The sequence below is a fragment of the Protomyctophum parallelum genome (genome assembly GCF_964188405.1).
Source record: "Protomyctophum parallelum genome assembly, chromosome: 1".
NCBI lineage: Eukaryota > Metazoa > Chordata > Actinopteri > Myctophiformes > Myctophidae > Protomyctophum > Protomyctophum parallelum.
The window spans coordinates 36,193,056-36,221,053 of NC_139697.1; the positions used below are offsets into that span (position 1 = coordinate 36,193,056).

Consider the following 27,998-nt stretch of genomic DNA (forward strand, 5'->3'; position numbering starts at 1 on the left):
CTAGGTAGGTAATTTCATCTTTTCGTGTGATAATATTGTCACCCACTCTAACCAAGAAGCCATCTGCCTTGCTGAGATTACTATTTGATCCGAAGAGAATGGATGGTTATATAACACTGGCAGGAATCCAGAATTCATAGAACTTTAGTTACATAACATATTTTTAACATTTAGTAATAGGTGCTATAGTAAGTAAAACAACGAGAACAGTACATATATTACTCCTAATTACTACATTGTGTAGAGTTATTAACCTAGGTTTTTCAAGCCTGTGAGAGTACCAGACAGCTTCTTTAAATGTACTTTTATACATGTCAAGCCTTATTTGTTCACATTTTTATCCTGTCACAAATATTTTAGTTTTTCCTCAATCAAGCACTTTGTGTTTTTGTTTGGATGAGTACCACTGTATATGCAAGTGTCTTACTTTGCTTATTACTTTACTTACTTTTTTGTCTTACTTATTCTTTCTTTGCTGGTTGTCAGTGATAGAACAACCAAAACATATTTATTATATATAATATATTATAACAGTATATTTTGAACAACATTTAAAAAAATAAAAATGTTATGTTATAGCTAAATGACCATCTCTACAACTTTCACATGTACAGTATTCAAAATGACATTCCCACCTGTCATATTTGCACTGTTTGCACCTGTCTCGGTTATCTTTGTTCCCAGATTTGACCATTTTGACACTTTCATAAAGTGCCCGCACAGTTTGTTCTTCCCTCAGTGTCAGTGTTCATGACGTCACGATAATGACAGAGTATATAAGTTCTCAACAGACATGCAGCTGATACACAACTGTCGACGTCTGGCCCAGTGTCAAAATGATGCTCTTAGTTTTTCTCTTACTGGTGGCTACTAATGGTGAGTCTAACAAAACGTGTGTGTGTGTGTGTGTGTGTGTGTGTGTGTGTGTGTGTGTGTGTGTGTGTGTGTGTGTATAATGTAGTTGTTGATCACTCATTACACTTTAATTCCCTCACTACAACTTGCATTTCTATCTCTCACCTGTAGTGGCCCTTGGTTTTGATGGTAAGATCATCGGAGGGTACGAGTGCGAGGCACACTCTGCCCCTTGGCAGGTGTCTCTCCGCTACGGCGACTGGCATTTCTGTGGGGGGACGCTGATCAGTGAGAACTGGGTTCTTACTGGTGCACATTGCTACAAGTGAGTTAGAATTGAATAAAGTCGGCCAATCTATTTCTCAATTTCAGCTCATTTGAAATATTCACTCTTTTATCTCTCTATCTCTCTCTCTTCCTCTGTTCCATATATATCAGGCACAAGCATGTGATTGAAGTGCGTTTGGGTGAGCACAACCTTCAGAAGAAGGATGGCCCTGAGCAGTTCATTAAGGCAGCTGCTCAAATCCGCCACCCAAAGTTTGACCGCTTCAAAATCAACAACGACATCATGCTGGTCAAACTTGCAGAGCCAGCGCAGCTCAATGAGTTTGTCCAGCCTATGGCCCTGCCCACCAGCTGTGCCCCTGATGGTACTGAGTGCCTGGTCTCTGGCTGGGGACAAACCCAAAGTAACAGTACTGGTAAGTACTATCCAAAATAAGGTCATAAAGTTGGCTATTTAATATAGTAAATAATAAAACTCCAATGAAATGTTTAAAATAAACTGTACGAAAAATATCAAAAACTTAAAATACATTGACCACAGCTCTTTACTTGGCCATTATTTTTCCTCTAACACCAAATCTCTTAGCTGAAAATAGCTGATCTTACTTTGTGAGCTTGAGGACAATGAGATTCATGTGGTTAAGAATTGTTTTAATTAACACAATAGAAACTACCGTAGATCCTCTAATTAAAAAACGTATACGTATTATGCAGAGGAGCTAGAATCTAGATTGTTCTGAAAGGAAAATCGATTAATATGTGAGAAATATACAGAAAAACCTCTCTCTTCTCCTCTAGCTGGCAGTCGTCAGAACCTGAATTGTCTGGATGTGCCCACCCTGTCCCACCAGGACTGTAAGAAGTCCTACCCCAACAGAATCACTGATGCCATGTTATGTGCTGGGCTTCCGGAGGGAGGAAAGGATTTCTGTGAGGTACAGGAAAAAGGACTGTAGAATAAGCTTCAACTTGCAAACCTACTCTACTGTAAAACATTATTGTGATTGTGCGACCTACAGTTCTAGAGAAAAACGTGAAGTAGCCTGTTATAGCGCTACTATCAGGTCAATTGGGAGTGTGCGTGCAAAGTTTCACGCCAATCAATCCAATGGTGCCAGAGTTTAGCTGTTCCTAGATGGAGGACATACGGAAGGATGGACACATAAACGGACGGACATACGGACGGACGGGCCTTTTCTGGTGGAGAGTTTGGAGACAATAAAATGTTTTGTTTATGTTCAGATCACAAATTGAGGCCTTTAAGTGGTAGAGTAGTATTTGTGATCAACATTTCTGTTGTACAGTAGATTTTGTTTTGTAACAGTTTGACTTTTCCCATTAGTCAGATTCTGGTGGTCCTCTTGTGTGCAACGGTGAACTCCAAGGAGTGGCGTCTTGGTGGTGGGGCTGTGATAAGCAAAACCTACCTGGTGTCTATGCCAAGGTTTGTTATTATTTCTACTGCTATAAAGATGATGAAACATGATGTGTTCAATATTTGGGGAAAAATATAGTCCAAGGTGGATATCGCCAGTGGTGGGAGTCCTGACATTCCAAAATATACATAAGTAACAGTACAAAGGTATATTGGCATCAAGATTTACTACCAAAAGTACTTTATGCATTTTTGAGATTTTAGATTGACTATTTTCAAATAGATAAAGTATAAAGTAGGGCTTAATTGGTTAATTGTGTTTTGTAATGTTGTTATGTTAGGTAATCTACCATTTTTATCCCAATCAATTTGTAATAGAAGGGGTCTGGAAATGCATCCTTACTTATAGTTCTTATAGATCATTATCCACTGTTAATGTAAAGATAAATTAGTTTCCTGTCCATATAGCTATTCTGTATATGCACACAGTATATCTTATCTTACTGAAGTGAAACATTTGTGTATCTTTCACAGGTCTGCAATTTCACTGACTGGATCACCTCTACTATGGCCGCTAACTAAGGTCATTCTAGGAACCCATCTGCTCACCTACTCCTGTCCTGTCTACTCATTCTATCTACATTCTATCAACAATGTATTACTCCTCATTTTGGATGATGGCAGGCAAACAATAAATTATATGAGCAACACTGATACAGACTCTAATTTCTTTGTGAAACAATGATCCTCCTGTTGCCACCACATTAGTCTCTACTCTGACTAAAGTAGTTCATGCCTTCATCTTCTCCTTCCTAGACTACTGTAACTATCTCTACACCTGCCTCTCAAAGAAATCTATCCACAGTCTCCATTTCAAAATGCTGCTGCCCGTCTCTTAACTGGTTCAAGAATGTATGATCACATCACACCCATCTTAGCTTCCCTGCACTGGCTGCCAGTTGAATTTCAAATTAATTTCAACATTTTACTCACCACATTCAAAGCCAGCCTAGGTCTTGCGCCACCTTATATCTCAGACCTACTGCCCCCCTACATACCAGCCCGCAGTCTGAGATCCTCTAATAAGGCACTCCTAGCCCTACCAAAGGGGCCCCTGAACTCGACTGGTCGCATGGCTTTTGCCTTTAGGGCCCCCACCCTATGGAATGCACTGCCCCTGGAAATCAGGCTCGCTGAGTCGGTTCCACATTTTAAATCTCTAACTCATTTTTATAGAATAGCTTTTATAAATGTCAAGCCTTATTTGTTGATATTTTTATCCTGTTGTTGATTTTATGTTTTTCCTGCATGTACTTTGAGTAATATAATTAAAATTGTCTGTTGTTTGCTTTTCTGGTTGTTACTAACAGAACAACATATTTTACTTACTTACTTACAGTATTCAAAATGGCATTCCCACCTGTAATTTCTATAGTATATTTTTGCACTGTTTGCACCTGTCTCAGTTATCTTTGTTCCCAGATTTGACAAGTTGGACACTAGTTTTAGTTTACTTTTCCCTCAGCGGCAGTGTCAGATGTTCATGTCAGGTCATGATGATGACAATATACGTTCTCTGTAGACTGCTGACACCCCACTGTCAATGTCTGGCTCAGTGTCAAAATTATGCTCTTAACTTTTCTCTTACTGGTTGCTACCAATGGTGTTATCAAACTTATGTTAGACAAAAGTGTGTGTGTGTGTGTGTGTGTGTGTGTGTGTGTGTGTGTGTGTGTGTGTGTGTGTGTGTGTGTGTGTGTGTGTGTGTGTGTGTGTGTGTGTGTGTGTGTGTGTGTGTGTGTGTGTGTGTGTGTGTAGACTGTACAAATTGTATACGATCATACAGTATCAATTGAAAATAGTAGAAAACTGAGTTTAGTTTGAGATGTTGATGATCACTTATTACATTTTAATTCCCTTGCTCTGTTGATCTCTACAACTTGCATTTATATCTCTCTCACCTGGGCACTTGTGCAGTGGCCCTTGGTTTTGATGATAAGATTGTTGGAGGGTATGAGTTTTATAGTTTTAAGTTCTTATTAATCGTTCATCCACTATTGATGTGAAGACAAATGAGTGAAGTGAAACATTGGTCTCTTTCACAGGTTTGCAAATTCACTGACTGGATCAAGTCTACTATGGCCTCGCACTAAGGTCATTGTGGGAAGAAACCCAATACTCCTGTCCTATCTAATTATTCTATCTAGATTATATCAACAATGTTACTCCTCATTTTGGATATTGACAAGCAATCAATAAATTGTATAAGCTACTAGCTGGTCTATGGCTTTCTTGTGTATTTATCCTTTTGAATTATTTTTTAATAAACTAATCAATCAATCAATCAATCAAGCTTACACTGATACTAACTCCCATTTATTTGTGAGACAACTATCCTCCAATGTATACTTGTTGTAACTTTCACATTTCAAAGACAAATATTGTACTTTTGGCTTCACTACATTTCTAGGAAGGGAAAAAGTACATTATGAATGAACAACATGAAGCCTTTAAATATAGTTAGAATAGCACTGGCACTGGGTGAAAAGAAAACTGGGTTACAAAATCGTGGGATAAAAATTTAAAAAGAAAGAATAGCAGATGTGCAAGCTCACAAGATTGTAGATCTATTCATCTTTTTATAATTTCTAGAAGATCTTTGCATTTTTTGTGATTTTTTTTAGCACAGCAATGCATTGATATTAAAATAAATGTGTAACTGTACACACTAGTAGTAATATTATTATGAGTAATATTTGACCAGGAGACAGCAGGCTACTTACTTTGTCTCATGTAGGCCTACTGGGGTTGAGTGTAGGCTCCTTTGTCCACAACTGGGAAGGGATGCCTGTAGTAAATGAGCACATCAAAAATGGGGGGTCCCCAGAACATCCAGACCCCCAGGAATGCATGGTTGAGATTGAGAAATGGCTGAGTTAGCCTACTATGTGGGGGTCCCCAGGGCCAGGGGGTCCCTCTACAGGCTCTATCACTACGCACAGCCGCACACTTCCAAGGTGCCCAGTTTTTCCTAGTGCCCAGAATGTTTTGGTACCTATACCTTTCCCTTAACCGCCTGGAGGCACCACATTATCACATCACACCAGCTGTCAGAAGATGGCGCTGGCGGTTAAGACCTCCACGTCATAAACGGGAGGAAAGCGAAGCAACGAGGAAGAGAGGGCGAAGAAGAAGGCGACCATGTTGAATTAGCAAGAACTAACACAATAGAGACGATTTATTTCGAGTATATTGAACAATTAAAGTAAAACTACAGGAGAAGACGTTGAATAACCACAAACATTGAATCACACTTAACAACAGCAAGACATAAAGGTGAGTTTGAAGTCTGTCCCAGACGTTTTATTTATTTAAAAACAAAAACATTCGTGTGTTGTTGGTTATCCTGCTAGTGAATGGCTAACGTTAGCCAACCGTATCTGCTAAGCAGGCAGCTATACTGTAACGTTAACCTTATGCGCCAAGATGACATACATTCAACATGCATTTGGTGTAAGTTATTGTAACATAAAATAAATGTATTATTTAATATTATTTTTAGCAAGCATACTTGCTACTATAATTGCGTTTTGCTGTGTGGGATGGCTTTGTGTTTTGACGTCCATTGTCAACAATGTTAACTGGCTTATGTTGACAAACCCAGCGGTTGGTTGTCCAACATGTTTACAAAAAAATAACTACGCATCTGACCAGGGTCATATATTTGGCTGTTGCACAAACCTCCTGAGGGTTTCTGCTTTATGGTTGTTTTTGGTTACAAATTATGGTTGCTATAATATAAAAGGTTATAAGGAAATCTTAGCTCTGGTCCATAGCCTTGGAGAAGTCCTTAAGGCTATGGATGGACTACGTCGGTAAAACATTTATTATTATTATTATTTGCTAATGATTCAGTGACAGTGAATAATGCTGAGTTGTAGACAAATGGGGAAACTCAGCCTTTACAGGAGTCCTTTACATTTCAGATTTTAAACCCATGTCCCATCATTAAAAAACATATACATTTCATAGTTCACCGATTGAATACACAGGTCAGGACCACAATGGAAACAAGCCATTAGGGCCTTTTGTGTTATCCTTTTAGCACCATTGTATAAATTATAATCTTACCCATACTATGTGCAAACTGTTAAAAGGATTCCTGTCTAATAAGCCTTATATGCAGAGATTATCTGATACTATAGACTTTTAAGTACCGGTACTTAATTTTGAGTATTCGCCAATACAGAGTACCGATATGAGTACTTTTTGTTTTTGTTGAGCAAACACCTTTTACCCCCCTTTTTCTCCAGTTTAATTTAATTGTTATGCCTTGTACTTGTACTGTAATGTTCAATTACAGGGCTTGTTCATTTAAATGTAATGTGTATGAGGGTGTATGTCTATCAAATATATGGACCATATTGCGTATAGCCTACTCACTTAGAATTTGATGCATTTTGTGTTGTCATATACATTTACATTGAGAGAAACAAAAACTGCCAAGGCAGAAAACCTCCAATTTAGAAGGGTGAATTCTTGTAGGTGCAATGCTCAAAAGATACTCAATTTAAAGAAGGAATGGCAACGCTGAGGAAGGCCCATCTAGCCAAAATGCGTACGTTTGCTCGTCAGAGGTAAATAAACATGTGAAAAAGGACATTCAATGAGTACTGGCATTCCTTCTTTTAATTGAATATACATTTAAAATCACTATCGGGACCTTTACCGATACGGCAAGTACATGGGTAGGGTATCGGGCCCGATACCGGTATTGGTACAACTCTAATATGCCTTAATACGTTATAATTGCCCTCTAACTAAAATGGAAAACACCTCAAATATATTATTTCATTAATAGTCTTTTACCCAGCAGGGAAAACGCCCCACAAAGTTGATGTCATGTGCATTTGGTGCACCCTATGGTCTATGGAATGTATGTGCTAACTAAAAAAAACAAATTAATCCTTCCTAAAGTTTAATATGAGCATCAAAACAATATTTGAATTACGTTTATTAGCATGTTCATTTCACACATTCCTTAGGGCTGGACCTCACATGGACAAATGACATTTTCCTGCAGAAATATAAATAGGTTTTCAATGTAATGGGTCCTGGGACGCAGGGGTGGTCTTTAGATGGGTCCCAGGGACATTTATGAGTCCTACTTCAACAATGTGAGAGTACAGTACTGAGTACAGTATTGCATCCCAGTACCCCTGGAGGGTGACATGATTGCGTCCTCTCAATTTAGTGAGTCTAAGGATGCCGGCTATTTGCATCAATTAACCTGCGACAGGTGTAAAATATGAACTAGTTCTAAAATAAATTTCATATTTTAGGTGTTTTTAGTTTAGTTTTTAGTTTAGTTTTATTTTAGTCATAGATGGCAATTAACATATTATATAAGAAATACTGCACCGGAGTGCACTCAATCAAACTGCTGCCGTCAACAAATTGCATCTGTTATTCCATGGTTAGGTGACAGGTTTGAGTTGCTGGCAGACTTGCTGCGGAGGAAACGGGTTGATCTCACACACACCTACGACGGAAGGCCTGTGGTGGAAAAGAGGTCAGACACCAGGAGCAAAAAGGAAACTTACTTAAGGACTCCAACGGGCACTTAAAGCTACTTTGCTTTGGACTGTAGTGACCCTTATTTGTTTTTTTTGATGTCAGGAATCTGTTCTTTCACATGTGGAGGGACACGTACCCACAGAGTGGAGAATAAATATTGAACATTACAGACTACATGTTTTTTTTTTGGAAGACATTTGTACAAAAGTCGGAAATCCTATTTTCAAGGACAAATATATTGAGCGATTCTAATGGACTCAAAGCAAAGTAAACGCAGGAAATATTGCTGTTTAATATAGATAAAGTGTTGAACTGAGATTGTATTGCAGAAGTTATTTCCCCAGTTCAAATTGCCTTAGCTGTTCTATTTCAGGACTTAAAAACTCCTTTTGATACTTGTTCACATATAATTTTCTATATTGTGTGCAAGTAAATTCATGCATATGAATGCACATTTCTCTTCATTTCGAAGAGCTCTTGTATAAAGACTTATTTTTGGTTGTACGTCAGTCACTCTGTTGTTGAAGGGGACCATACTGCACGTACCTGTGTATATTATGTAAATACAAAAATCGACTTTCATTGTTAAAAAAAAAGAAAAAAAGCTTTGGACTTAAAAGAATAGAGAATATTGTTTTGTTAATGCTTTATTAAACTTTTCTACTTTTGAAGAGGATTTTTAAAAAGGACAAAACCTTAAGAGGAGAAAACTGAATCTTTAAGAGATAAAAAAAAGAAGACTAAAATGGCAATGGCTAGAACAGAAAATGTAGGCACGGTTGTTATGGGACTGAACAAGCAGAACGGGCAGCTAAGAGGACAGCCCAAACCAGCCTCAATCCAGTCGGGCCCCACTGTCCAAGGAAAGTCTACAGGGGTACCCCAGAAAGCAGTCGGTGCCCCACAGGAGGGACCTGGTATTAAGTTTGGAGATGACTGGAAAAAGAACCTACAGCTCCCTCCCAGAGACTGTAGGGTCCGAACCTCAGTAAGTATTAATTTACTAGCTCTTTGATTTTACAGTGGCATGAGAGTTATCTTTTGGTGCTTTTATGGTTCTTTGTTTCATCTATCCCCCCCCACATAGGATGTGACGGCCACTAAGGGGAATGAGTTTGAAGACTACTGTCTCAAACGGGAACTTTTGATGGGCATCTTTGAGATGGGTTGGGAGAAACCCTCCCCTATCCAGGTATGACCTTCAGCTGACACTTCCCTGTGCATAACATGTAGTTCTGTTCATATTTGTAACCTGTGTTACCAAAATTAGCTTGATTAGCTGAAAACTCATTTTGTATTATGTACACCCTTAAGTGTACATAATACAAGATTTCCCACATGAAATCCATGGATAACAAATATCTGACAGACAAGGGACGGTATAATTCACACATTTCTTTTTAACATTTGTGTTACCTGGCCAGTGGTCAATAAGAGTTTGCACACTGTAGCTCATTTTTTCAGATTTATTTAGGTACCACCTGAGTAGAATATAATATAAACTGCTTCATAGGAAAAATGTTGGTGAGAGATTCTCTAGTAAATATATTATATTATACGATACAATACAACCGGGCCAACCACAGCTGTCTGATCGGCTTCTTATCCCATTGCGTGCACCGGAATGATCGCTACGCCTCAAATTCATCCAGTGAGAATGTTCTGTGGTGCAAACACTAAGTGCGATTAAAATATGTTAATCTTTTAAAATTGCGTTATTGTTTCTGTAGTTGAAAATAATCAGTTAAAGTCCCAGCCCTAAATATTATATCTCTATATTGCCTATACATTGTACTGAGATCTTTACAAGAAAACAAAAGTGAAATCCATTAAGAGTGTGAAACGTAAGACTCCCTTACACAACAAGACTTTGACCAAACAAAGCCTGAGCTCCTCCTAAACCAGGTAATTCCAGAGCAAAGTCTTGACACCCAGAATATTTGTGAAAAAACATTGTTCTGATGTTGGGAGATCTGTATGGATTACATGCAACGTATGGAATATCAATATGCTTTCATTATCACTTCAGCTGCAGGTGGACAGTTACATAAATGATACTTGATTTGCAGAGCAGAATTGTGTGGAATATGGAACACAGTAGATTTACAGCTTTCAGTGCAAGTGGGAGAGTAAGCTGTGGAAATGGGGAGTTTTGGGCTTCCATGTGAAGTTACTGTTATTTGTATACTATACATTTTCAGAGAAAATTGAAATTACACATGAACTGTAACAAACTGTTATTTTGCTTTGTACTTTTTTTCAGGCCAAGGGCCTGTTTCAAATTCGACTGGGGCTAGATCATTGGGTCTGCTTCTACAAAAGTACTTGAAAATGATAAATAAGGCCTTGTTTAGACTGGAAGCCCAGATCAGATCTTTGCCCTATCCGGATTGGAATCAGATTGGTTTCATCAAGTCTGAAGTGAACGGCAGAAAACTATAAATCATGTGAAAATCACATTCTGGAGCCTTGTTCAGTTTGCATTAAAAATAAAATAAAAATACATGACACACTCTGGACAAGAAATCTGATTTGGACTGGATGTGGGTTGCCACAGTCTGAACAAGGCACTAATCATGCCTTTTTAGGAAACTCTTCCTTAAAGGTATATTCAGTGATTTCACTTAATTCAAATATCACTTATTTTTTTGTTTTGTTGTGATAATCCTCCCTACTATAGAGTGTGCTGGCCATATAAGGAGTTCCTCCCTGTCCCCAGTTAACCCCTGGGGGTCAAAAAACCTTAGGTTTCGTTTTTGACTCTCTATCCTGATTGGACGAAAGGCTGGGTCCCACAGCCAAAAACGAAACCTAAGGTTTTTTGAGTGAAATCACTGAATATACCTTTAAGTCTTTAAATTAATCTATCCAATATATCGCGGCTGCCGGGATTGTTTAATTACCTTTGGAGCATACGCCAAAGTATTTGCGGCTTTGATCCATGAAAATCTGCTTGAAAAAAAAAATCCACCTCCTTGATCCGGGTCTTAGTCAAAGAGCAAAACGAGCTCGTTCACTTTGCATTGGACTCAGTTTCCCAGAAGCCCTTGCAAGCCGGCGGTTGGTTGAATTCCGGTTACGTCCTCATAACGTGTCTGCCTTGTCACCACGTCCGTGACAAATACGCTATTTATTTTAAATTATTACAAAACGCAGAATTAAACGCATAAAACAAATGGCACGTTTAGTGTATTAAGCAGCAGCAAAACATGGTTTAAATGGTGTGGAAAACGGGTTATGCCGCAAAACTGTTAATCTTATGTTAAGATTTATTTTACGTTTCAGTTGATGGCAAGCTAGAGGAGAGAATGACATTCAGGATCATATATAGCCAATTTCGATGGTGTGATGAACCTTTCTGAACCATAGGGATGCCACACAAAACGAATGTGTTAACATAAAATGCTCACTTCCAGGAGGAGAGCATTCCCATAGCCCTGTCTGGACGTGATATTCTGGCCAGGGCCAAGAATGGAACAGGCAAGAGCGGAGCTTACCTTATTCCACTACTGGAGAGAATAGACCTGAAAAAGGACTACATACAGGGTGAGCCTAAGTGGAAGCCTGTACTGTAACTTTTTTTTTTCTTGTACCATTTCAGATTGCGTGTCATGTCTGGTATTTATATTTCCTCGCTACTTCACAACATCCACAGTTAACAATTTCCTCTTCACCACCCATCTCCCTCACTCACTGTTGTCTTTCCATCCTCATGTTCCCCTATTCAATCCTCCCCAAGTCAACTTCCCTCTATGTACACTATACACGCTCGCGCACACACATTCTTATTTTTTTTTTTACCAAGACTTTCTTGATCTACACAGTTAAATCGTCAAAGTTTATTTATCCATTTGTTACTCTGTGTACAAAGATAACCAAATGGACCTTTTACGGGTCCATTTGGGATATTTGTACACTCTTGCGACTAGTGAAATTAGCACTGACTATTTCACTATTGGAGATGCTGCCCTGTGCATATTAACGTATGCCTGTGTCTTACTCATAATCTACTTATCTGCTTGTCACTACTCTATCCATAGCCATGGTCATGGTTCCCACCCGTGAGTTGGCCCTGCAGGTGAGTCAGATCTGTATCCAGATCAGCAAACACCTGGGAGGAGTCAAAGTAATGGCTACGACCGGTGGAACCAACCTGCGAGATGACATCATGCGTCTGGATGAGACTGGTAAAGATGATATGCATACTAACAAGGGTCCCCAAGCTTTTTGAACCCAAGGACCACTTCCAATCATTTCAATACCTTATGTGGACCTCCCCCTCGACACCTGTATTTATTACTTAATAACCACCAGTGTATATAAACTTGTATTGTTTATACTAAACTAAACATGTATTCTTTATTAACCCTCTTTAATTGCATAATGGGGATATTTGATGTTGACGAGTTGGGGTTCACTGACACTGATGTATATCGTCTATTTTATGCAATATTAAATAATTAAGAATACTCTTAACAAGATTCTATGCATTCAGAAATGCTGTGCTGTATAGCATCTTGTGTTGAAATATCAATTTCTTGGACCTATCTAGTATCTACAAAATAATAAGATTAAAGGCTATTATAGAGTTGGGGCCCCTGCTGTGCTGTCTTTGCATGAAGTCTTAAAAATCCTTTGTTCCCCTCACCCATATCATGGTTTCTTTTTGTTATGCATTATAGCTTTCACCTTGATCAACCTGGTCAGTCCTAATGTTGTGTAAACATGCTTTGTGTAAATTGTTTCTCCTCCTGCTACCCCATCAGTGCATGTGGTCATCGCCACGCCTGGCAGGATCCTGGACTTGATCAAGAAGGGAGTCGCCAAAGTGGACAGAGTCCAGATGATGGTGATGGATGAGGTATGATTTAATAATAAAATGATAATATACTGTCATAAGAACCTGACAGTTTATCATATTTGATTATAGAAAATGTAGTTTGGACAATTCAGAAACCTTTAATTTCACATAAGCCTGCATACCTGCAAATCAACTTGCAAGGCTTGAAAGCATGCTGATTTAATTTAACACAAAGTATGCCTGTTCTGTTTTATTCTCCACCCCCACCTGAATGTAAAAATCTCTTTAATGTCATTTAATCCAATAATTTAAAAATATATATGTTTTGTATTCTTTTTTTGCTTTTACTCACATGTTAGACAGCCTCCACACGGTTCTGACGCTTTTCCCTCAAAATGAGAAACTGCAATCTTTGAGACCTAAACATAGCCTGGAATGAGAATGTGGCTCAAATATGGACGACTATCACGGGGCGAGCGGAAGTGACCCGTCTTGTAAGCTTATAGCGCGGATTTCTTTGGCACCACGTTCTGGCCTATAGGGGAAGCACACATTACTAATTGGGATTATCACTCTAGTGCTAAACACACAACCCAACAACGTTCATGAAGTTTTCTATTAATGATTCTATAACTGTATTAACAAAAACAATCATATCACCCGTGCTAATTGACCTTTGCTAAATCTCACACCAACAGAGAGTGTCCAATTCTAGCTTGGCAACCGTTGCTAAACTGGCTTGGCAGTTGGCACTCTTCCGTCACCTGTCAGCTGGAAAATTATACAAACCAAACTAAATGTACAAATCCGAAGTGATCTAATGTTGATGGGTTGACGCCTATGGTTACTTTGGCATGGTGTATCCTGAATCAATATAAGATTTATTTATTAGCAGTGTGGTTTAGGCTGTTAATATTTTCTTTATTCAGAATCACAGCACAAGTTGTTTAGGTGTTGTATAGGATGCCTGTTTCGCATTCCGCACAATTACATTATTAGTATTTATTAACTGTAAAGTAGGTGGGGCTTAGCGAAGGGTGAATTGTCTATTTGATACTGTGACCCTATTAAAAATCTACCACAATCTTTGTTGGTGTTTCACATTGGCACAGACTCTCCTTTGTCACAATATAATATATGGAGTCCACTTCCTCCCAGGCGGACAAGCTGCTGTCTCAGGACTTTGTGGTGCTCATTGCGGATATCATCAGCTTCCTGGCCAAGAACAGGCAGATCCTGCTCTACTCTGCAACCTTCCCCATCAGCGTGCAGAAGTTTATGGTGAGTAGTCAGACTAGCTGCCTGCCGCAGCTCTGTCACACTAGTTTAAAGGACGACTTTGTGTTTTCTTTTTCAACCAAGGTTCATGTTTTAGGTTGAGTATTATTTCTTTTTCATTTGCTGCTTTCTTTCGTTTTAGCTATTTTTGACAGGGGGCGGGGGTATTCGTATTGGGGCTAAATATGTATTTTAAAAAAAACATGGTGATTTATTTATTTTATTATTTACTATAGCCCTACTAGACCCCAATAAATTACATCTGGCCACAAAATATAACAGGATCTATTGAATGTGAAGGGGGAGGTGATTGAGCCTATTACACACAGTATGGGAGCCCCCTAGTACATCCCCCTTCACATTAAGTAGATCCTGTGATCTTTTGTGTGTAATTTCCTGGGGTCTAGTAGGACTATAGTAAAAAAACGACATATTTAGCCCCATCTTTGAATGCTCCTGGCCCCCTGTCAAAAATAGCTAAAATAAAAAAGTTGTCCTTTAATTGCTAAGGGCCACCTGGCACCACCAGGCTGTTCCGCTCCAAGACCAAGATGTTTTGATGTGGAGTATAGTATACCCAACCTTATACAGTAAAATCCTCATTTAATGTAACTCTGAGAGTGTACAAATGGCACCAAATTTGTACACTCTTCTCAGAGATACAAATGGATAATTTAAGACTGAGGATTTTGTTTTTACTGTGTACCTATCTATGGTGTTTTTGTTATACTTTGAGTCTTATTTATCTCTCCCCTGATTCACTTCTCTTCCTTTTCTTGTCTCTACGTATCTCTGCCTCCAGGCCAAACACCTTCAGAAACCCTATGAGATCAATTTGATGGAGGAGCTGACCCTGAAGGGCATTACTCAGTACTACGCCTACGTTACTGAGAGGCAGAAAGTTCACTGTCTCAACACCCTCTTCTCCAGGGTAATGGACTCACTCCCACATCTACTCTTGCACAGGAATACACAGGGTCATACACATCATACAAGTGGTTTTAAACTGCAATCCATAACTTTCAAGTCCTACCTGGGATTCCGCATGAATGAACAAATTCTTCCAATAAGACATCCCCCGCTTGGCCAGGCAAGAGATTGCATCATGGGCTTCATTTAGGCAGTACTTGTTGTCAATTAGATGTCCTTCCTGACACGAGGGTTTAAATTCTCAATGGAAAGTAGAGAGATCACCTCCAACTACTGCAGATGTACCAGCTATATTTGAATCGGTAACCGGAATGCTCGCCTCAAAACACCCTCGCCCCCATTTTTCCGACTCCTCTGTGGAGTGGTTCTTGTATTTGTTTTACTGAGGATAAGGTTAGAAATTAGTTTATGGTTAGGCATAGTTTTACTGAGAATAAGTTTAGGAATGGGGTTAGGTTAGGTCAGGGGTCGGCAACCCAAGATGTTGAATGAGCCATTTTCGACCAAAAAAATTAATTCAAAATCTATCTGGAGCCGCAAAAAAAATGTAAGCCTTAAAATGCTTATATAATGAAGACAACAGGGCTGCAAGTGGATATTAGCCTATCTATCAAAATAAAAAGTGCGCTATGGTTCAAGCCCGTTCGAAAATAGCGCACTGTGCAATGCAAACTAATAGGCGAGTGCGCTCCCGGTGCGCATTTCCGAACGCAGTCAACGCACCCTCCATTATTATGCCATGCTTTTTGCATTGTGTTCTTACCCGTTTAATGTGATTTCTGTGTGTGGACATCGCTGGAGAGCTTCTCAACATTGGGCATGTAAAATGTCACTTTAATCTTCACACACGACTGCAAGCTCTCATCGGTGAGGCGTGTGCGGTATTTGGATTTAATGTAGTTCATGTTTGAGAATATCTGCTCACAAAAGTACGTTGATCCAAAGATGGATAATACTCCAAATGCGAGTTTCTTCATGTTCACATAATTGTCTGGAAGAGCATTCCATGTTTTCCACACAAGTGTGTGGGAAGGCAGAAGGGAGCAAACTTTTAAGAAGTGGATCGCAGCTAATTAAACTCCACCACTGCTGGCAACCCGGGAGATAATAAAACGTCTATATGACTCCTTCATATAGTCACCGTCTGTGAATGGCTTGCCACGTTTTATTTATTGTTTGATAGTTTGTCACTGCAGATTTAGCCATGGTGCGTCATGGCAACTGCAGCCTGTTTTACGCAATCGCTACATTTACATTGTAAACGTGTACATAAACATTCAGATTCCAAATATAAAGTCCTCGCCACATGTGCCACGGGTGTTAGAATGTTGCTGGTACAGCGATTAGCATTGCTGCATCCCGCGTTGTTTAATAAAAAGCATTTTTATCCGAGCAGTTATTTACTGGCCATTGGCTTTCAACTACGCGCCCCCACCCGGTGTGCAACTGTTTCCCAACCCCGTTTGAGAAAAGGGGCGCTCGGATAAAAATGCTTTTTATTAAACAACGCTGGATGCAGCAATGCTAATCGCTGTACCAGCACATTTCTAACTCCCGTGGCACATGTGGCGAGGACTTTATATTTTAAATCGGAATGTTTATATACACGTTTGGACTGCGATTGCGTAAAACAGGCTGCTGTTGCGTCATGACCAGGGGGGCAGTCAGCCAGATATTTCGTGAAGCCTCATTTGAAATCGGTAGTTCATATAATGGCCTGTTGTGGCGCTGGACCGGACCCAAAAAGCCCCATAGCTCCATAGAGGCCCATGTATTTTGGCCCAACTTCACCTAGACTGTATTACCTTAATAAACATGGTCATGAATACTTTCTTCTTCCAGTCACTAGTTTAAAGTCTCATTTCTAATGTCATAATATTCTTTTTGGAAAATTATGGTCCCATTAATTAAAAAAATGACCATAAAGAAAAAAAACCATCGCGTATGTTCTGAGGGGCGTGGCTACCATTACAGTCTATGATCGGGATTCCCCTCCCACTCGAGTCAAAATAAAAACCAACGGAGAAGAAGGGGGGAAGTCCCGCCTCGTTGTCTGGGCAGCCAATGACCAGCTGGTATACAAAACGGAGCCAGCCAATGGCCAGCTGGTACCAAAGATGGCGACTTACATCAGGAATTAGCATATTATTACAGGCTTCATTTTACGTTCATGTTAGACCCGGGGAACGCTTTGTCCATATTTTTTACAGTCTATGGTCATGACTGACAGTCATGTTTCAGGGCTATACTGCAGATTAAGCATACAGGCAATCCATCATAATATTTATTCTACACACTTTTTACAAAATTGGGAAACTTAAGAATGTTTCTGTCACGTTTGGCCTCCTACAGAAACCATAAATGAAAAATAAAAATGTGAAAAAATAAACATTATACATTTTCATAGATTCTTTTGTAATGCTACAGGGAGCCACTAGGGGAGTGCTCAAGAGCCGCAAGCGGCTCTTGAGCCGCCGGTTGCCGACCCCTGTCCTGGGTTAGGTTAATGTTTTTTGTCCGGTGCTCCGATGCGTATGTCCTGTGGCAACGTATGACGTAATGATTAATTTGTGCTTGATATGGCATTGGTGTCAGATTACATACATGTATACATAGGGGCATTACCTTTAATCCACCCGACACTGAAACATATCATTATTACGTCACCATCGAGAGCCAGTTATGCCCTGGCATTGGTACATATCTTCATCACGTCATATGCTGCTATGGGACATACGCATCAAACGACCCAAGTAACCACAATATACTACTAATCAATTTACACATTACATATACATATATAGGCATTTCCTGTAATCCACTGAAACATATCTTTATTACGTCACCATTGAGAGCCAGTTATAAATTAAAGCAATGTTATTGAAAGTTTAAAATAAATAATATTATACTATATACGTGATAACATTCTTTTTTTTCTCCTACTAATATACTTTTTTTCCATCTAATATCCATGTTTTATTTTTCTTTGAGAGACTACAAATCTTCTAAATCGATGGGACTGTATTTATTTTATAGACGGCTTTTACCATACCTACTATTAGTTTTGCACATAGCTAAACCTAATAAATCAATATTGAAACCGTTATTTCTCTGAGAGGCTGAGATTTGAAAGTTCGTAGCGGTCGACAGTACTTGTCTTGCACCCTCTGCTTGCACACTAGTAGGCCATTTATGGCCTTGTGTGCAACACGCAAGTAGGCACTCGACAGAGTGCAGTTCTAGTTATGTCTGTGTCCCTTTTATGCTCATATATGGAGTTATTTGTCAGGTATGCCCAAATATGGAGTCTATGCAGATGTCAGAACATATTTGTGATGTCAGAACAGGCCAGCTCCATATATGGAGTCAGGGCAGAAGCTGTCAAGCAATTTGTAGCACTTACCCCAAATCTATGTGATGGCAGTGCTTATCTTCTTCTATTGTAAATTCTAAGCACTACCAATAATGGTTGAAAGTTAATTTATTGTCTTTAATGTTTTCACGCTCTCTGCCTTTTCTTCTACAGCTGCAGATCAATCAGTCTATCATCTTCTGTAACTCTACTCAGAGGGTTGAGCTGCTGGCCAAGAAGATCACCCAGCTGGGATATTCCTGTTTCTACATCCATGCCAAGATGATGCAGGTAAGGGAAAATGTCACCAGAAGAAATTAGATTTTTGTTTTTTTGCCTTTCAGTGTATTGAATAGTGTTCCAGTTATACTTGTACAGTAAGTGCAATGCTGCTCTGAGGCTCTGCAGCGGATGTAGCCTTCCTGCCCTCTGTGGCATTTACGTCGGCAGGTGTAGGAAAATGGCTACCAGCATCATGAAGGATGCCACCCACCCTGCACAGAGTCTGTTCGTCCCCCTCACTTCGGGCAGGAGGCTGCGTAGTATTCAGGCCAGCACCTCCAGGAAGAATAGCTTCTTCCCTGTAGCTGTGAGAATCATGAACTCTAGACCTTGAACTGTAACCTTTGCACTAGTGATCCGTGAGACTACACATGAACTCTGCATTATGAACTTGAACTGTGACACTTTTTTATTTGTAATGCTGTTTTCAGTGCTGCTGCTTCTTTATGGGACCATACAATATCAGTGGGTGGTGCAATTTTTGCACATTAGGTTTTATGTTTATGAAGTGTTATTTTTAGATGTATTTTATATTTTTGCCTGACCAGGACCTGGGTAAACAAATGTTGTTCTTTACACGTATAGAATGACAATAAATCTCCTTGAACCTTGATGTTAAATTTCTTTGTTTTTCTAGGAATACAGAAACCGTGTTTTCCACGACTTCAGAAATGGTCTTTGCAGGAATCTGGTCTGCACGGGTCAGTTCATTTTCTATTACTGTTCCATTTAAGAAACTTAATCAAAGTGTTCCCAATGTTGTTCCCACGTCAAGTGTTGACCATAGTTTCTAGGGGTGTGCATCTCTCCTTTACAAGACGATTCGATACGTATCGATATGCATGGGCTACGATGCGATTCAGAGACGATACATTTATACGCAGAACGATTCGAATTCGATTCGATTCGGTGGAATTCGATGCGATTTCGATTTTGTGGAATTTGAGGCGATGCGATTCGATACGGTGCAATCTGACACATTTAACCTTTTTTAGATTTTTAATTTGAAGCTAGATCTATAAAGAATAGGGTTGGGACTTCATTAAAAAAACATCTAATTAATTGGAGGATTTGTGATTAATTAATCACATTTTAATCGCATATCAATAGGCCTATTTGACCTGATCAGTGAGCTTTTTTTTTTCAAATGGATTTGGATACGAGTGAATCAATGAATGAATAGTGACTACATAAGCATAGGCAATTAAAAAAGTAGTAATAATAATAGTGATATTATTATTATTTATATAATGCTTCTCTGAGTACTTAAAGACGCTTTTCAAGGGGAACATTAGAAAACTAATAAAAACAACTTTATAAGAGAAAAACTAAGACTATGGAATAAAATAAATGAAAGTGGAATGAGATAGCTGGGGAAAGACATTCTAGAGGTGGGTTTGAACTTATAGGTGGTGGCATATCTCTGAGTTTTGGGAAGTGCATTGTTTTGACAGGTCTGCCTGCTGTGGACAGTGAAACCCTGACCATTAAACATGGGCAGACGCAACGATAGTCATACTGTCGATGCAAACAGACGTGTACAGTAGCTGCTCGGCCTGCTCCAAATGATATTCCCATTCGTCTTTGTCTGCCTGTGTAAACGCAGCATCGAGTGTGAGGGTTGGGGAACGGATGGACCATAGTTATTAAGGAGGACTCCTTCTAACGATATGGACCAGAGTTAAACTAATGTTAGCTCCCATGCTAACTATTGCTACCCTCGTCAGAAACAACACCACCATCCAGATCGGGTGGAAGCTGATATCACTTTGCTTGTGCCCGTGGATGGGAAATGAGATTTAAAAGGCTATAGAAGCGTGGATGAAAGGCAAAGCACAGATGTGCAATAAAGTTGTGTCGTGACTCGTATCTGCGTGTGTATTCCGTCTGACGACGAGTGGTTTATGCTGCTAGTGCTCGTCTGTTGTCGCTGGCTGCTGATGCATATAGAGCGTCATCATAAGCATGCGCCCGTCCTGCGCTGGAAGTAGCAGATCTACAAGTTATCTACCCGTCGCAATGCACAGCGCTTTGGGCTTGTACATCTGTGTTTTTCCCGCAGTTAGTTGAATTATATCGATAAGCAGCTTTAGGATCGAACCAACGTCCGATGCAGACGGTATTTTGACCGATCCAGACACACGTGCATCGATGTAGTCGCATCGTTAATGTTAAAATCGATTATCGATTCATATCGATATTTTTTTACACCGCTAATAGTTTCTCATCCTCTTCTCCATCAGATCTCTTCACCAGGGGTATTGACATTCAGGCCGTTAATGTTGTCATCAATTTTGACTTTCCTAAGAATGCAGAGACTTACCTCCACCGCATTGGAAGATCAGGTATGCCTTTTGTTCCTCATTATTTATTTTTTAAATATTTTGTATGGCTTTTTTGCCTTTATTTGGGGTACAGTAATGTGACAGGAAAGGGGGAGAGAGATGGTGGGAAGACATGCGGCAATGGCCAACCGGCTCGGGCTGGATTACCGGTACGCTTATATTATATATAATATCATATATTATATTATGATATTGCTTAGAATGGGGATGGTAGGGTTCAAGTGGTAATGAGAGGTCTTGGTCAACCTTCTGGCCAGCTGGTCATCCTGGCAGGAGAAAAAAGGAATGTGGATTAATAACCTGTTCACGGTTTTATTTTTCACATTCTCTTAAGGGAGGTTTGGTCACCTGGGCTTGGCCATCAACCTGATCACCTCAGAGGATCGCTTCAACCTGAAGGCCATCGAAGACCAGCTTGTGACCGACATTAAGCCCATTCCTGGAAGCATCGACAAGAGCCTGTACGTGGCTGAGTTCCACTCTGCCAACCCCGACTGTGAGGTCGAGGAGGTCGAGGAGAAGTCGGGACGCCAGCAAGACAACTCCTAAGCTGGTGAGAAGTGAGCCAGTGTCTGAATTTCAATGTACATATTTGCTAGGGAGGGAAGTCTTAACTTTTATTTAATAAATTCATTGTAGCGATCACATTTTTGGAAGTAAGTAGGTTTCTGTTGTTGCAAGACACAAACAATGTGTACCATTTGTCTTTAAGTGGTCTCTGTGATGCTTGAGAAATATGACTCTTATTTTCCTTACCATAGCTGTTTTTTTCCCTTCCATCTAGGCCACTGGGACACACCAGGCTTTTGCACAAATATCGGCGCTTGCACACAAGCTTCAGGCAACTTTGAGTTTACCTTTTGCAATCTTGGCTATTATTTTCAAAGCCTGTGAAATGGAAGTAATGGCTGTTTTTAGTTCCTCCTTTATTTTATTCTATTTTTTTTTTCCGTTTTAACCCCCCTTTCATCGTTGATGAGAGCTGCCCACTGATTACTTTGTCCACTTGAAGTAATTCTATTTCCCATCAAAGTCTTATTAGCTCATGCATTGTGCTACATTATTTCCCAGTACTTTCTTCCTAAATATACCCTGCTAAAGGTAAATGTGAACAGTGTGCAGTAGCTTTGTATTGCATTGCTGCACTGCCAGAAACACAAATAGATTTCAGTGCTGCTCTGAACCTGTCTGAATATGTTGTCCCCTGAGACCACTATTGAAACCATTACCAGCAAATATTGAAAGGGTGTTTTTTTTTTAACTATGCTGTGCTCACACCAGCCATTGCCGTACCCCACTGACACTACTCTTGTCACAAAGTGCCTTAATTACTTCCACATGCACTCAAATCCATTCATAACCTCCCTGTCTGCTTCTCTCACACAGCCAGATAAATTACCATTTTTATTTTAACTGGTCAAATGTAATAGGGACACTGTTCTTTTGGACCCCTTGGCAGTGCAGGGTGAAACACACTCACTATGAAAATTAAATGAAATTCTTACCATGAGGGGCAACAAATAAGAGCATACCTGATATTCTAGATGGTCATCTAGAATAGATGAACAACCCTGTGATGGGTAATCCATCTAGGAAGTACAACTCGGGATGATTGTGCTAACTCCGGTGCTACTGTAGTATACTGGCTTTATAGTACTAATAGTGTAATATCTAATGTACAAAAACAAATGGGACAATTCAAGGAGGCATTACTAACACAACAGCTGGCATCGCAATGTGTAGATTAGATTATATACCGAAATGAAGACTCGCCCCCGACAGAAAGCGACATTGTTGTACCACGGAACAAAACCAGGATTATGCTCAGCTGTAGAATGAAATGCTTAAAATGATCTTATACTTCCAAGTGATACATGAGTTGAAGCCCATTTGGCAAACAAATTACTCTAAAATATACTTAAATACCTGAAACAGAACTTTGGTACCAAACTTTACAAAATGGTATTCGAAAGTGTGCCAGACGATTAGGCCATACTGTACAGTACATGCAGAGAATCGTTTGTTAGAAAGACTGTAGTAAGACGTTTAAACCAATCAAAAACAGGTGAGACTAACCAATCAAAATACAAATCTTAGCATTCTGAAACATTAAAAGAACAAAGAGGACTCAATGGAAGCAGTCAGGAAAATCCTCCATGTTAGCCGAACTCTGATTTGAATTAACAGAGGTTTTATCAGTTTGTTGAATACATAAATGTAGCTCTCTGCTCTTTGACTGCTTTGCTTTTATGAGCAGTGGCGATGCAAAGTAGCTCCCAAATCTTGGTGCCAGTGAGGACTTTGTGCGTTCAGGCAGGGAGTTCAGTTCAGGTTTGTCAGATCTTGGGTGGCATAGCGGATTGTCTTCAATGATCATGTGATCCTTATTTGGATGGTTTGGTTTCCACCATCACAAACTTGTTTTCACCACACAGGCAGGGACAACAGACTCATCAACTTTTAACAAAATGGTAATCGCAACCAACAACGGAAATGGCGTTTCAGCATATTGCCTCATCCCGCTTCCAACCGCTAGACAAATTATGAGCACAAATTAGATTAATTTTAGTAATCTGGGTTCACTAAATCCTCCATTATGCAAGTATGAAAGATGTTATACATTCTCCTGTTGGGTGGGGGGGTTGGGTGTTAGAAACTTGGCTCCAACTCTACTACATCCTGAATGTGGACATTTATTTTTAATGTGAACATTGCAATAAAAAAGGGCAGCTTGATGTGACTGTTAATTAACCTGTCACTCACTATGAATAATCATCTGTGGAGTTAAGTGATTTAAGATCCCCTAATACTAGATGGGCCCCATGTTGATGCAATGGATAGTCACCTACATCCAAGCAAACATGGTTGGACATTTAACACCAGCCACCAGTTTAGCACAGGTAAATTGTGTTTCAGATTGGTAAGGTTATGTAGGCTACTAGCCGTATTGGCAGGTAGCCAGTCATCATGTGTGTGCTGTTTTACATAAAAAATAAAAAAAAAACTAATTTGGTTGGTAAAATGGTCATAGTTTAACTTTATTCTCACCTGCCACTGTGGTTGGTGGTGGAGGTACTTTTTATTTAATTATTTTTGTCCTGAAAAACTATGTATCAAGGGCTAACGTCAGGTCAGACTGGTTCAGAACAGTTTTTTCAAACATTGTGAGGCTATTTCTGAACACTTAGTCGGAATGTTTCTATCACAAAGCTGGCAGAGTTGATGTGTGTACTTCGAAAGGTGAAAAGGTCAATTGTAGAAGTAATTGAAACTTTTAATTAATGCAAAACTATGGTTTGACTTTTTTCTACAATTGGCTCTTTAGTCTTTACCCTTTCAAATAAGTTACTTCACTGGACAAAGTTGTATAATTTGTAATTTCTTAATCGGGCATTTTGGACCCTGCATATTTTTTATTTGAATCCCCTTATCAGTTTCAAGTGTGTAAATGTTTTCGATGCCACTGCATATTTTGCAGCCCAGTGGGGAATGCCAAGTGTTGTTTTATTTTCTTCTTGATGTCCATCATCCAGCATACGAGAGTCCAGCAGACAAAGTTAAACTCTTTGATATGGTGCACATAAAATTACTATATTACAAATACATGACATGTAGTGTATGTAATATATTTCTGCTTTGAGAGCAAAACCATGTACTTTTAGCAAGTAAAACGTTTAAGAAATTAGACTGTTTTGTTCTCAGATTGGACAGTCATAGAGAATTTTGGAATTGGGTTTTATGGGACATGGAGTCATGAAACTCAACCTATCATGGATTGAATCAACTTATTATTTTTTCTCTCTGCAATCTTGTGATTAGTTGGACATCCTTTACTTTCCCCCAGCACAGCTGTGTTTGCAAATGTGAAAATGTGAGTGACTATCTTTTTCTTTTTTTCTTCACTTTCTTTTTGGAGGGTTGGGATCTACTTTGAAAGCGAAATTGTAGCATCTGAACTGGCAGCTGTGATGTCTTTTTTTTATCTTCCCCTTACAGAGCTTTATTGGTTATGGGAAACAAATGCAGGAAAAGTTTTTTGGTTTTATTTTTTGCTTTTTTACACGTGTTATTTTTCTTTTTAACAATGCTTAAAGCAGGTAAGGGGATATTGCGATGCTTTAACATGGGGTTTTGTTTGGGTGGAGTTTGCACAAGCCTAGTCTTGATTGGGTGCTTTTAATGGCATCTTGACTTTTGATTTCTCCTCTCTCTGGTACTTAAACTTCCAGTATAACAGTGACACGACAGCAATAGTTTTTGAACTGAAACCTAATATTTATGCCCTCCCAACCCCCCCCCCCCCACCCCACACACACACACACACACACACACACAACTCCAAAGTACACATAGTGAAATACTTGGGCAATTAGCTTGCTTCTTTTAAGTGCTGGAGAGAGTACCAAACTTAGCTTAGGTGTACCAGAGGAGAGTTTCTTCTTTGTGATCCTCGTGACACTGTTGATCTTTCTGTGATGGATAATCAAAGTGCTGTGATTGTTTTGGAGAACTTGCTCCTGTTTCACTAGGGCAATCTTTATACGAGGTGTTCAGAATCACTTTGAGGAAACAAATTGTAAATGATGAAATGTTTACACGTCACTTACAATTACAAATATATATATATTGCTTCATGGTGGTGAAGTTAGACTTGTTTTAAATATCTATACTGACTTTCAGGATTTACATTGAAGCAAAACCAAAAATGTGCGTGCGTGTGTTGTGTGTGCGCGTGTGCATGTGTGCGTGCGTGTGTGGGAGAGACATGCGGACAAATGTGTGCAAGACACAGAGGCTGTATGAAAATAAGGTTCTAGTGGATGAAAGATGCTATGTGGGTGACTGAGAAATGTTTACATGCAGCTTCATATAAACAATCTTCTCAAGATCTACACGAGCATTACATTTACTGATATTTCAGTTTGTTTGAAGATGTGTTTTCAGAGTTTCGTCAAATGGTTCCATTGGCTTCTGAGGTCTAGCTGGACTATTTGGGTTCAGTTTATTTTGATCTATGTTAAACTTGTCCCATTAAGATTGAGGCTGCATGTAATCGTAATGTGTATGTCTGGTTTCCTTGTTGTGTTGTGCTTATGCACAGGTTGTTTTTGTTTTATGTTTGAGACATACAAAATCAAGTGTGGTTCCATTCTGCAGGGATGTTTTCTTAGTTCCCCCCCCCCCCCTTTTTTTAACCTAAATATTCAGGATTATTGTTTTCCTGCATATTTTAACTGTTTTGTTCCTGATCACATCCCTTGTCTGTGGTTACATATTCACCCTTGTGACCTAAGAACAGAACATGCCAAAAGTAGTTTTTGTACCCAATTAGCTGGGTCGATAGTTTTAATTGTTCAGTATTGACATTCCAGCCTCTATTTTGACAAATCCTTTGTTGCAAAATGTGTTTGCAGTTTCAGACCCCCCCCTTCCTCATAAATGGCTTATATATGTTTTTTCCCTTTTGGTACTAATTTTGACTTTATATTTAAACCATCAATAACTGGCTTCTAATATCTGGTCACTGGTCACAAAGGAGATTATGTCAATGACGCAAAGGAATGTTGAAAGAGATGTAATGTTGCCATCTGGTTAAGTGGAGATGTATGTCTCATGTCCCATATGTTTGTTGCTTCTCTTAACCACTTTCAGCCTGGAATCCCTATTTTTGGCATGTCATTATATGCAAAGATTTTCTTTTTTAATGTTCAAAACAGCAGATCTATGTGCGTTACATTGCAACACATTGTAAGCTTGTAGATCAGCTATTGGACATTTTTAAAGGGGGCTTGAGTGGTTAAGGAATGTGTTTTTGTTTAAATGGGAAGGGTGGGTTGGGGCAATATTTGTTTGAAACTCATTTTGGAAAAGGGTAACAGTGTTCAGAAAAGTATGAACAAAGAAAATGCTTTGAAATTGGGGTACAAAGTCAAATTACTGGGGTTACAGCTTTTGGGGTTTGGATAATTGTTCATTGATGGAATTGTGCAGCAGTGAGTTTCCTTTACCCCTGTTTTATTGCTGCTGTTGAATAGTGAAACTGAACTGGGCCTGTTAATTTTGTAGATTCGCCATGCTTCGTGAGGTTTAAGCCAAATTTACTGAGACACTTTCAATATGATTGTTGCATTCATATGCTGTAGAAAATATATCAAAAAGTGATATTTAAATTGGCAGTCAAAATTAATATTAAGTTATATCTACAGCATAACCCCAAATGGTACTTCCACATTCACATGAGGGGCAAGGCTTTTTTAGACACCAGATAGTTCTGTATTGTCTAGTTTTTGTTAAGCTTCTAACTTAAAAGACAACTATGTTTTCAGTCCCAGTTCAAATGAAAAACTAAGAACTTAAATTGGGTCTATCTAAATCCTCTGCCCTCTCAGACCAAGTAGGTGGTGTTTTTTCTCCACACTATTCATGGCACAGTATAGATCTCCTTGTCATAGAGATCAATAGATTACAAATTTATTTTGATTGGCGTATATTGCATCAAAGAAATGTCATTCATTTTGTGTTTGAATATCCTAGCCTCCCTATAAATGTGGTGAATAGAGGAACAGTATTTCAAGAACTTGCTGATCACTCTGCTCTGCTGACAATGCAAGGGATGATGAAACTAAATAAATGTAACTGTCATTCAAATTGTTTTGTGTTTTTGTTTGCATGTGAAGATGGCATTAGGACATATAACAATTTTAGTTGGCATACATTTAGACTGCACTTGATCACCTATCTCAATGAATATCGGCCCAGCACTTAATTAATTCTACTACAAAACCATAAGATTCCAATTAAGCCAGACATTTTAAAGGGGAAAATGATTTTGCCAAGGAGTGGGAGCATAGTGCTGGAAAAACTGCAACACTAACATTTCACGTTATTTTCACTTGCTTGCTATGTTCACAATCC

At 39.2% G+C, this 27,998-nt stretch overlaps 2 protein-coding genes across 2 annotated transcripts; both read left to right on the forward strand.

Annotated features, from left to right (window-relative positions):
* Window positions 1-836: 836 nt before the first annotated feature.
* LOC310868315 (trypsin-2-like) lies at window positions 837-3,100 on the forward strand (the record flags this gene model as incomplete). Its single annotated transcript, XM_083778690.1, has 6 exons — window positions 837-876; window positions 1,027-1,180; window positions 1,294-1,559; window positions 1,942-2,078; window positions 2,486-2,587; window positions 3,053-3,100. The coding sequence occupies 6 exons, from the start codon at window positions 837-839 to the stop codon at window positions 3,098-3,100; spliced, it is 747 nt and encodes a 248-aa protein (XP_083634816.1).
* Window positions 3,101-5,715: 2,615 nt separating this feature from the next.
* On the forward strand, window positions 5,716-27,719 carry LOC310874954 (putative ATP-dependent RNA helicase ddx6). The gene is made up of 13 exons (XM_083787911.1): window positions 5,716-5,854; window positions 8,000-9,083; window positions 9,183-9,287; window positions 11,512-11,641; window positions 12,136-12,282; window positions 12,862-12,956; window positions 14,055-14,177; window positions 14,977-15,105; window positions 18,631-18,747; window positions 19,376-19,439; window positions 20,982-21,083; window positions 21,418-21,636; window positions 21,868-27,719. Exons 2-12 carry the CDS (start codon window positions 8,841-8,843, stop codon window positions 21,630-21,632), a joined length of 1,470 nt encoding a protein of 489 aa, XP_083644037.1. The 5' UTR covers window positions 5,716-5,854; window positions 8,000-8,840; the 3' UTR covers window positions 21,633-21,636; window positions 21,868-27,719.
* Window positions 27,720-27,998: the final 279 nt, after the last annotated feature.